Raw genomic sequence first — 12301 nt, forward strand, 5'->3', positions numbered from 1 at the left:
AAAATATTGGGCATTACTGGTGATTACATTAAATCTTCATATGTAGTAAATACTGGTTTACTGCACGACATATTTAATTATATGTATATAATTCCGACGAAACAAGAATACGACGAATCAGGAATACGACGAAACAGGAATACGACGAAACTTGAATACGACGAAACAGGAATACGACGAACCAGGAACAAACCAGTTTTAGGCACTTCGTTTTTGGGTTTCTAATAGGTATTGGCGTAATTTTATTTTAAATTGAGGTTTACTTTTTTGTGGCCCGATACCTAAAACTTCCCCTAAAGGCAGCAGCGCGGTATTTTTGAGGCTGCAGCATCAGAATACGCGGGGCTCTAACCGAGTGACAGCTTTTGTTTGTTGACCAAACCAGTTTTTTGTATAGATAGCTTGGAGTCTGAGTGTTTATTACATCAAACAGTAAGCATGCCAACATTAGATCCTGACGTGGTAGCATTTTTTTTTTTTTTTTAATTTATTTAGGTAAACAAACAGTCACTACAAGAAAGGCTTAAATATAAAGTATTTTGAACAGTGTTTACAGTATGTGTGATATACATTTTGAGCCAGTTTCCGTTATTTATAAATGGGGTGACATGAGTCCGCGGGGGAATATTGTAACAGAACCTGGCACATGCATCCTACGCCTCCTACGCCTAATTATGTAGAAAAGGAAGTAACATGTTTTTTTCTGCCACTGTACCCATCTTGACACATTCCAGATTTGCCCTATGGTTGACTGGTAAGATACCCGCAATAGGGTATTCGACTGTATTTAAGATAAATTATTTCACACCATGCATGAAATAAAGCACCAGTTAATTATTAAAAAAAAACTAAATAGGATAGAAATATAAAAATGTGCCTTGAAAACCTAACTGCTTGGCAAAGAGAACAAATTGCCAAACGTGAACTATGCATCATTGAAGAGTTCCGTTCTGTTCATCATCAGCAGTTCCACTTCATCAAATGTCACTTCTACAAATGTAAATACTTGATTTGTTAATGAAAATACTAAGATCACTATATATATGCCTTTAACATTTGAGGAGTTCCCTCGAGTCCTCATAGACCCCATCGTCAGAACTCGAACTTGACAATAATTTGTCTTGAAAATCTAATTTGCTTAACAAACACAGCGAAGAGGACAAATCGCCAAACGTGTACTATGCGTCGTTGAAGAGTACCATTCTGATTATAATCAGCAGTTCCATTTCATCAAATGTCACTTTTTAAAATGTAAATGCTTTGTCGGTAGTTGAGAATTGTGCACCCACCCTAGATTATTAATAAACAGTCTTGAAGTCCAACTCGAGTATCATTGACGCCTACCCTGACATGGCGCAGCCGGAAATTATTTAAATGGTTCAAACAAAGATAAAATAAAAGTTATAATATTTAATTAACAGGACTCAGTTGTTTATATACTAAAATGGAAACAGTGCTTACGCCTCCGTTACCGTTTACTTATGATCAAAGTTTATTGAACATTACTACGGGCAGTTTAAGTGATAGTTGGAAAAAATGGAGTAAGGGATTTACAATATATTTCGACGCGTGTGAACTTTCTAAAAAAACATCGGCCATACAAATAAATATATTGCTTCATATAGTGGGTGAACAGTGCAGGGAATTGTTAATGATTAAACGAACTTACCTGTACGTGAAGTTCAATCATAATTACTCGAAGGGTTTCGTTCGAAGATATTAGCATATATTACACATGTAGTTTCACAATAGACTCGCCATTTCGCACTATATTTTGGAGAAATAAAACAATTATTAAAAAAAAATAGGGTAGAAGAATTTATCGTCTCGATATCCAACCCTCACCAACCAGGCGCCATCATTCTGTTTAGAGAGGTGCTGAGCTGTTTCCTACATTATTTCACGACCTGGGGTCAGGCTAGTCCTAGGGCAGGGAGGGTTGCTAATATCTTCGAACGAAACCCTTCGAGTAATTATGATTGAACTTCACGTACAGGTAAGTTCGTTTAATCATTAATTACTTTCGGGTTTCGTTCTCGATATTAGCATATATTACACATGTAGATGTTTAGAGCAAGTGTAGGTCGTGAAATATTTTAAAACTAAATTAAACTCTGAATGTAATGAATTATATAGTGTATATTTCTTACACACAATCAAATTAATAATATTAATTGCAACTTTGTATATCCTCTCCGGTACAATTTATTGGATTACAACTATAAGTATTACGATACATAGGTATATGTTCGCTTTAATACCTACTTATGTTCATTACAATCTTAATTGTTTATTAATACGTAGATAATATGAATCATGAGGTATTTAATATATTTCTAGCGAAATCAATGTTACCAGTGTGCTCAGATATTATTTTATTATAATATTTGGCAAAAACTGACGATTTTGCACTCCAACCAGCAGTTTTCCGAATGACGTCTAAACTAACCCCTAATTTAAAGGCCTTGGAAGTAGACGCATGTCTAGTGCTGTGCGCAGTAAACAAAGTAGTGTCAATACCGCTACTTGATAATGTGCTCCTAATCCACCTACTTAAAGTTTGGGATGTAACCTTATGATGAGGTTTCCTGAATGAAATAAATAATGAATCAATATCATTTCGAATATTATTAGTTTTGTCCAAATATGATCGTAGGGTACCAGCGGGACAAATCTCAGGCCTTTGCAAGAAAAATGGTAATGAAAGCACGGGTTGATGTGATCCAAGCCGTGATGTTTTGATTAAATCAGGAATTTGAATTATAATATCGGAATCTAAGATTTTTATATTTTTAATGTTTATAGAAGATAAGGTTTGGACCCGGTGAGCAGTAACTAAGGCTAATAATGTTATTAATTTTTTGGTCAGGTTTTCAAGATTAAGATTTTTATTTGGATACCAATCAGCTAAATTATTTAACACTTTGTCAACGTCCCAAGTCAAATTATATTTGGGTAACGCCGGTCGTGAACGAAATACACCTTTAAGGAATCGCTTGATTAAAACATTGTTAGTTACATCTTGATTAAATAACAAGGACAATGCTGATCTGCAGCTATTGATGGTACCATACTTAGCGCCTCTTTCATAGACATACGTTAGAAAACTTAAAACTTCAAGTTCTGATGCCTTATAAACATTAATGCCCTTATCTTTGCAGTATGAGAACCATTTTTTAAAACAAGTATCGTACTGTTTGAGTGTGTTGTCTGAAAGAGACGCTATAATTATGGGAATAGATGGTTCTGGGACTCCCCTAAGAAGTAGCGACGTCCGAATAGCTTCCCGACAACCAGCGTAATCCAGCGATGAATTGCACGATCGCTACAATGAAAAATAATTAATTCATCGTAAGGTCGGGAAATCAAAGGCTTTCGAAATAAACAGTCTCTTGAAGAGAGGGAACATGTTCTATGCGCAGAAATATTTGAAAAAAAAAACTTTAAGCCCTATGAAGGCTGCCAGAATCTCGAGGTAATCTATATTATAAGGAGCTTTCATGTTTATCCCATAGATCACTAGCTGTATCATCTCCACAATTTATCATCGCTATTATTTTATCATCGCTACTATTTTGCTTACATAACTGTTTATTGCCTTTCTAATTTTTAAATGCTGTGTTTTAAATTTAGTATTAAATTAAATGCTTAGGTTTAGGTATAAGGAAAAATACTTGAAATGTATTTTTCGATACAATAAACACATAATGACACAGCACAGCAGCAAGGAAGACATAACATTCGCAATGAGAATCTTCAAATGATTTATATTCAGATTGCGAATACCTATGTTGATTCTTTGGGGATGACAGTTTGAATAACTGGTTATGTGAAAGATTTTTCAGAACCCTTTATCAAAGCAAGTATGACTGGGTTGTTAGTGATAGTAGTCCACTCGTGGTGAAAATGAGAAAATCGCCTAGCAGGCTTACCGTGCATTACCAGGACTAACGTCTGTGACGTGTATATTGATGACGTGGCGATGTCCTCGAGTGGCTGCGGTGCCTCGGCGTCGTTTGCCTCGAAGTCGCAGCTGGATTCGCCGACCGCCAGTTCCGAGTCCCCCCCGATGCATGCGGTCTGCGATTTGCAGGGGGGCCTCGTCCGTTTAAAGCCTTGTTTATCATTTTTGTTTGTTTAGGCTCCGCATCCTTAGTATTTGTAGGTCCAGAGGACCTCATATCTGCCCCGGTTTTACTAATAGTTTTTGCTGACTTCAAGGTTTCCACCAAATTGCTGCCGAAAAGTAAATCTTCAATTTTCGTCTTCTCTAGTTGATCTTTCAGCTCTTTTTTCACCGTTGACAGAATAAAAAATCTGCGTAACATTGAATTACTATGTTGTATGTCACTTAAGATTCGCGCTGTATCCATTAATAATCTAAGGACTTCCTGGTTTTTGCTGTCAGATGTAATAAGAAGTGTGATAGCTTTACTGAGAGACGACAAAGCGCAGGAGTTTAAAACCTGCTTATTTTCTATACCTTTGTCACGTTTGGCCTGGCTTTCAATCAAGGATGCTCGTATCTCTGGATTAAGAGTTGGAGCCTTAATCATTTTACAATTTCCGGGGATCAGATATTTATCTTTAATCTCTGCGCGGCTCTCTTTAGTAAGACCTGAAGTGGCCAAATGATTTAATCTGATTGCCAGGTCACTCTGTATATCGTCACCGTATTCTTTTATGACAGTTGGGTCTTCGCCTAGTATTGCTAACAAATCTCGGTCAATAGTCGCATTTGGTGTTTCAACTGCTGCTTGTGCCAGCTGCTGTGCCTCTAAAAGCGCGGCAGCATCAACAAGTGGAGGTATAGCGCCAGCGGTGAGCGCCGGCACTGAAGCAGGGGCAGGCGACTGCCCGGTAACTACGACAGCGGACGGCAAGATTGCGGCGGTGGTAGTAAGTACAGGTACGGCGGCGGCGGCGGTGGCGGCGGCAGCGGCAGCGGTGGCGGCGGCAACGGGAGGCGGCGGGTTGGCCGCGGCAGGCGCGGGGTATTCGAAATCATCGACGCCGTCGCTTGGGTCCGGTACCGGCCAGTAATCGTTCCAATAGGAACACCCCGGTTCGGGTTCGATGACGTCATTGTCAACGTTGGCGATTGATTCGCATTCTATATAGAAATATAAAAGAGTATATTTTTAAGGGCTAGTGAGACTCCTTTAATATGAGAAACACGCAAAGCCACTTAACTAGCTGGTTTTTTACATGTATGACACGGTGGGAACACCCTAGGAAGGAGAACCCGATTGTGTACATATTTACAATTTGGATTTGGAAAGCCCCATGTGGACAGTCCGATTATCCAGTGGTTAAATAATTTCAGTATACTCCTTGATTATATTAATCGTTACTTGTAATGAATAAAGTTAAAAAACGAATATATTACATGGATTTGGAAAGCCCCATGTGGACAGTCCGATTATCCAGTGGTTAAATAATTTCAGTATACTCCTTGATTATATTAATCGTTACTTGTAATGAATAAAGTTAAAAAACGAATATATTACATGGATTTGGAAAGCCCCATGTGGACAGTCCGATTATCCAGTGGTTTAATAATGTTGGTACACTCCTTGATTAGGTATATTAATCGTTACTTGCAATAAATAATGTACAAAAAAACAGGAAACACACATATATTACATGGATTTGGAAAGCCCCATGTGGACAGTCCGAATATCCAGCCTTTTAATCAATGACATTACACTTTTGTAACTAATTATGCCATTCATTACGATATTTGTATCAAATTTGAAACATTCATAACGTCAAAAACGATTTCCGTAAACTACATACAAAAGTAAATCACTATATATAACTACTCACCCCGCGGGTCATGAAGCGAAACACCATCACTACACGAAGACAAAGAACTATCACGACGGCGGTTACGCCTACTTTTAATTCTACGTTTTAATTTTCGTAACTGTTTTTCAAGATAATCGTAATCATCTTCATCACTTTTTCGTTTCGGCATGGTTTAAAACCGATGATATACTTTTAACACGCAAAAGAAACGCTAATTTAATTTTAATGCTAAAAGCAACGTGCGAAACAGCGAAGCACTAAATCGTGAATGATGGCGCCTGGTTGGTGAGGGTTGGATATCGAGACGATAAATTCTTCTACCCTATTTTTTTTTAATAATTGTTTTATTTCTCCAAAATATAGTGCGAAATGGCGAGTCTATTGTGAAACTACATGTGTAATATATGCTAATATCGAGAACGAAACCCGAAAGTAATATGAACAACTAAATGTGAAGTGTACTACGGTAGAACAGGTTTTGGACGAATTTAAAAAATATTTTGATCAAAAGAAAAACTTAACGGTTGAGAGGCATCGATTTTTTACGCGAAATCAGGCAGAAAGTGAAACAATTGAACAATATGTGTTTGATTTAAAGAAATTATCAACTTCATGTGAGTTTGGAACTTTATGTGATTCCTTAATTAAGGATAGGTTGATATGTGGCATCGCGAGCAAAGCTATTCGGGAGAGATTATTACGTGAAGCCGACTTGACTTTAGAACAAGCTATGGAGATTTGTCGAGCGGCTATAGTATCTAAAGTGTATTCGGAAAAAATTGTTGAAGACTCGCGAGAGAAATCGGTACATAACATAACGACGGGTGACAACAACAATTCATTGCAAGATAATAATGTATGGCAAATATCACAAAGAGGAGGTTACGGTCGCGGCCGTGGACGGTTCGCGGGGTCGCGAGGCGGCCGTGGCGCCGGGCGCGGCGCGGGAGCTTGGAGCAGGAGCGGTTGGCGCGCGCAGGACTCGACCGTGTCGGCGCGAGCGGCGGCTGGCGCGGGCGGGAGCGCCGCTGGTGCTCGTAGTGCGGCGCATAATGTGTATAATAACGGTACTCGTTGTTGTAACAAATGTGGTACAACGCACGGAAACTATGCGTGCCCAGCGTATGGGAAACGTTGTTTACGGTGTTCGCGCATGAATCACTTTTCGCGTATGTGTGGCGTATATCAAATTGAGGAGTCGGACCAACAGGTAATATATTGTCTTAATAATGAGATAGATGAATGGTCGATTGTTTTAAATATTAATAGCCATAATTTAAGGTTTAAACTTGATACGGGAGCCGAAGTTAATGTTTTGCCATTACGCTACTTATCTCAAGTTGGTTTAAGCAAAGAAAATTTAATGGTTACCACGTCGCGGCTTCACGGTTATTCTGGAAAGAACTTGGAAGTTCTAGGCAAATGTTTTTTGAAAGTGGTATATAAAGATAATGTATATTTTTTGGAATTTAAAGTGGTGGATGTGCCGTCCTCTCCTGTATTAGGTAAATATGATTGCAAGGTAATGAATTTGGTTAAAAGAGTATTCGCAGTGAGTGAAATGGAGCAATTGAACTCTCCGGCTTTTGTTACGGAATATAAAGATGTATTTCAGGGTATAGGTTGTTTGCCTGGTAGTTATAAAATTAGAGTGAATCGCGAATGCAAGCCTGTGGTGCACGCTCCAAGAAAGGTACCAATACCATTGCGAGAAAAACTAAAGGCAAAGTTAGAAGATATGGAGCGACAAGATATCATAGCAAAGGTTGAGGGCCCTACTGATTGGGTCAACAGCATGACTATCGTAAAAAAACCAAATGGAGATCTTAGGATATGTTTAGACCCGAAAGAATTGAATCAAGCTATAAAACGAGAACACTTTAGGTTGCCTACGTTAGACGAAATAGTTTCGAATTTGTCAGGGGCTCAGTATTTTAGCACACTAGATGCTACTAATGGTTTTTGGCAAGTAAAAATAGAAAATAGTGATCTTTGCACTTTTAATACACCGTTTGGGAGATATAAGTTTCTACGTATGCCCTATGGAATATCGTCTGCGTGTGAGGTTTTCCATCGCAAAATATATGAGAATTTTGACGATATCGAAGGAGTTTGTATGTACGTAGATGACATTTTAGTCTTTGCAAAAACGAAATCTGAGCATGATGAGAGGTTGAGACAGGTATTAGAGAGATGTCGTAAAATTAATTTAAAATTAAATTTTGCTAAGTGTAAATTTGGTCTTGAGGAAATTAAATACTTAGGACATAAAATTACGAGGAAAGGTCTATACCCAGATGATAGTCATATATCGGCTATTATTAATATGCCTAGGCCACAGAACAGTAAGGACGTTGAACGTTTGTTAGGATTAACAACGTACGTGGGTAATTTCATACCTAATCTTTCTAATAAAACCGAACCACTCAGAGAATTGTTGCGGAAAGATATAGAGTGGCATTGGAGTGAGAGACATGAAAACACATGGAATATCATAAAAAAATGTTTGTCCGAAAAACCAGTGCTGCAATATTACAGTATGTCTAAGCCCATAAAACTTTCAGTAGATGCGAGTAAGAGTGGCCTGGGATGTGTACTCTTACAAGATGGTCTGCCCGTGTGTTATGCCTCAAAAGCACTTACAAAAACTGAGCAGAGATACGCACAAATAGAGAAAGAGTTATATGCATGCGTATACGCATGTGAGAAGTTTTATGGTTATATTTATGGGCGCTCAGATATAACGATTGAAACTGACCATAAGCCCCTGTTGAGTATAATAAAAAAAACCGATTGTGGATGCCCCACCCAGATTACAGCGCATGCTATTAAGGCTCCAACCATATTCATTTCAGCTGGTTTACAAACCAGGCAAGCAGTTGCATATCGCGGACGCTTTATCGCGCGCCTACGAGCCGCCCGCGGCCTCTTCCAGTGATCATCATGACCTGCAAGACGAACTTACAGAGGCGGTGCACACAGTGTGTGCATACAATGAGCTAACTGATACGCACTATTTAATACTACAAAAAGAAACAGATAGTGATAGTGAGATGCAGCTGTTAAGAAAGTATATTAGAAAAGGATGGCCAGAAGAAAAAAAAGACGTAGAAGATGTTGTGAAGCCGTATTGGCAATACAGAGAGGATTTAACAGAAGGAAATGGATTATTATGGAAAGGATGTCGAATAATAATACCTAAAAAGTTACGCGGTGACATGCTTCAAAAGATACATTATGCGCATTTTGGCCTTGAAAAGTGTTTGTTAAGAGCGCGAGAGTTATTGTTTTGGCCCGAAATAAACAATCAATTAAAAAACTTTATATCAAATTGCCAAGCGTGTTTAACATTTAGAAAAAACAACACAAAAGAAAAACTAATTCCACACGAAGTACCAAAGAGACCATGGTCTAAAATAGGTATTGACATATTTCATATCAATCGAAAAAATTACTTACTGATTGTCGATTACTATACCAAATATGTGGAGGTACGCGAAATGCGTAGCACACTCTCTCACGCGATAATAGATGAGTTAAAATGTATATTTAGTAGTCACGGAATACCCGAGATAATTATGTCCGACGGAGGACCTCAATTTGTTTCACGTGAATTTAGTAATTTTGCAAATGAATGGCAATTTAATCACGTACGCTCTTCTCCTCACTATGCCCAGTCCAATGGACAATCAGAACGCAGCATTCAGGTAATAAAAAATATTATAAAAAAATGCACCTATACGTCGACCGATTTTCGCCTAGCCTTGCTAGAATATCTTAATACACCAATTAGCGAATACTTACCCTCTCCGGCAGAATTACTTCAAAATAGAAAATTACGTAGCATTCTACCACTACGCGAAACTGTCTTAGATGCGACAGTTAATCACAGCGTTAGGAACAGATTAATTGACCGTCAAAATAAATATAAAATGTATTACGACATAAACGCAAAAAACTTATCTCCCTTAAAAGTAGGGCAAAAAGTAAAGGTAAGGCATGACAATAACAGCATTTGGATAAGCGGAACGGTTAGTAAAATTTTAAGAGATCGGTCATATCAAATATTAATGGGAAACGGTAATAAAATAATACGGAATAGACGTCACATCATACCGGACTCCCCGCACCGTCCGGAAACCGATCCGGAGTATGGGTTCGATTACGACCACATTCTTCCGCCGCAAATGCAATTCACATCAACTTCGGTTCCCAATTCAAATATTGTTAATGTAAACACAAACCAAACTGATTCTTATGTAACTCGTTCCGGCAGGACAGTGATACCTCCCAATAGATGGGGCAATTGGAGTATATAACTGGAATTCAAGTATACCTGCCTGTTGGAGACCTGCCTGCCTAATAGGTTGTTAAAATAAGTAAAAATGAATACTCAAATATACTAAGATAATTGTTTAGTAGATTAATTTGTCAATTTCGATAAATTTAAGTAAAATATTATATTTAATGTTTATTTAGGTATGGATACATTATGTAAAAAAAAAAAGATAGTACCTAATAATAAACAAACATTATAAACTAAAACGCATTTAATATTGTATAAAGAAAATAAATATGTTAGAAAGTTAAAAAAGTATGAACAATTAAAAATAATAATAAGATATGTACTTCATAAAAACAAGTAGGTACCTAAATAATGTTCAAATTCAATAAATACTTATTTTATTAGTTAAAATTGTAAAAGTAGAATAATGTATTTAGTAAAAACAAAGAATTATATAATATACAAATGTTATCTAAATAACTAATATTATTGTATAGGTTCTTTACAATCTATGGAAAAGCATAGGTTTGTTTAAAGTACTAGGTTAATAGAATTAAGGTAATGCATGCTTCTTTTAAGGATGTTGTTTTCTTATTTTTGATTTTAAGAAGGAAGATGTCGGTAGTTGAGAATTGTGCACCCACCCTAGATTATTAATAAACAGTCTTGAAGTCCAACTCGAGTATCATTGACGCCTACCCTGACATGCTTGATCTGTTAAAAAAAAAAACACTATATGCATGCCTTTCATATTTGAAGAGTTCACTCGATTCCTCATGGACCCCATCGACAGAACTCGAACTTGACAAAAATTTGTCTTGAAAATCTAATTTACTTAAGAAACACAGCGAAGAGGAGAAATCGCCAAACGTGTACTATGCGTCGTTGAAGAGTTCCATTCTGATCATCATCAGCAGTTCCACTTCATCAAATGTCACTTCTACAAATGTAAATACTTGATTTGTTAATGAAAATACTAAGATCACTATATATATGCCTTTAACATTTGAGGAGTTCCCTCGAGTCCTTATGGACCCCATCGTCAGAATTCGAACTTGACAAAAATTTGTTTTGAAAATTTAATTTACTTAACAAACACAGCGAAAAGGAGAAATCGCGAAACGTGGACTATGCGTCGTTGAAGAGTTCCATTCTGATCATCATCAGCAGTTCCACTTCATCGAATGTCACTTTTTAAATGTAAATGCTCGATTTGTTACAGAAAATACAAAAATCACTATATGTATGCCTTTCACATTTGAAGAGTTCCCTCGATTCCTCATGGATCCCATCATCAGAACTGAGTTTTGACAAAAACGGGACCAATCTGCATATATATATAAATTCAAACAAAAAAATTATTTTCAAAATCGGTTCAGAAATGACGGAGTTATGGAATAAGTAACAAACATTTAAAAAAAAACATACAAAGGAATTGATAACCTCCTCTTTTGAAATCTTGAAGTCAGGTAAAAATGCAGTAAGTAATGGCCCAACCCTGCGACGTAACCAGAAGACGCACAACCGAGGACACCAGAAGAATAGAAGATACACGCTGGAAAGAAACCTTACCAATGTGGTGTAATTGGTGACTTATCGCAGTGATGGGTCAAGCTGACAACATGATAGTACAAAACTGTCGAGAAACCTTATACATGTAACTACTGTATTACAAACGCACTCGGAAATTATTTAAAGAAACACCAGGAAATGTCGAATATAATTGCGAGAAGTTTTTATTACATTTAGATTTATTTATTTCGATTACAACTTACATTATAAATTGCAGACATGTCAATCTACAAGAATTCATATTATGACCGTCAAAGAAGATGTACAAAACATAATCAATACAGTATCAATTCGAAAATTAAATAAATACGGGATTCTAGGATTTCAAAATAATGTGAAGATAGTATCTCCTGTAGAGTATCGTCAAAATCTATACATCGTTCATAAATTCACTATCCCAAATAATTATTTCGCAACCATTTCATTACCCAACCACATAGTTGGGAAATGAAAATTGCGTACTAGGTTGGATTATGTAAAGTTGGGAAATGAAATTTCTGCGAAAAGTTGGTTGGCAAGTGAAATTCGGCGAAAAGGCAGAGAACCCTACTTTAATACAAAACGATATGAGAAGGTACTATCAAAAACTAGTCCTATGTTTATAATCGCCCAAATGTAAAAAAAACTGATATA

General features: G+C 37.1%; 1 protein-coding gene and 1 long non-coding RNA gene across 2 annotated transcripts in view; both read right to left on the bottom strand.

Annotated features, from left to right (window-relative positions):
- The window catches only part of LOC133530189 (uncharacterized), a 77125-nt gene that overhangs the window by 31880 nt on the left and 32944 nt on the right, over nucleotides 1–12301 (bottom strand). The window lies entirely within an intron of this gene.
- Nucleotides 3777–6243, bottom strand: LOC133530177 (uncharacterized). Its single transcript, XM_061868033.1, has 2 exons — nucleotides 5830–6243; nucleotides 3777–5113 (listed from the first exon to the last, which is right to left on the bottom strand). The coding sequence occupies exons 1-2, from the start codon at nucleotides 5978–5980 to the stop codon at nucleotides 3948–3950; spliced, it is 1317 nt and encodes a 438-aa protein (XP_061724017.1). The 5' UTR covers nucleotides 5981–6243; the 3' UTR covers nucleotides 3777–3947.

Source organism: Cydia pomonella, chromosome 22 (assembly GCF_033807575.1).
Source record: "Cydia pomonella isolate Wapato2018A chromosome 22, ilCydPomo1, whole genome shotgun sequence".
Taxonomy (NCBI): Eukaryota; Metazoa; Arthropoda; class Insecta; order Lepidoptera; family Tortricidae; genus Cydia; species Cydia pomonella.

Bases quoted from the DNA above. Each gene is read 5' to 3' on its own strand.
- LOC133530177 (XM_061868033.1), bottom strand. From the start codon at position 5,980: ATGCCGAAACGAAAAAGTGATGAAGATGATTACGATTATCTTGAAAAA. The intron at 5,114-5,829 runs GTGAGTAGTTAT...ATTTCTATATAG, and splicing joins TTCGCTTCATGACCCGCGGG to AATGCGAATCAATCGCCAAC.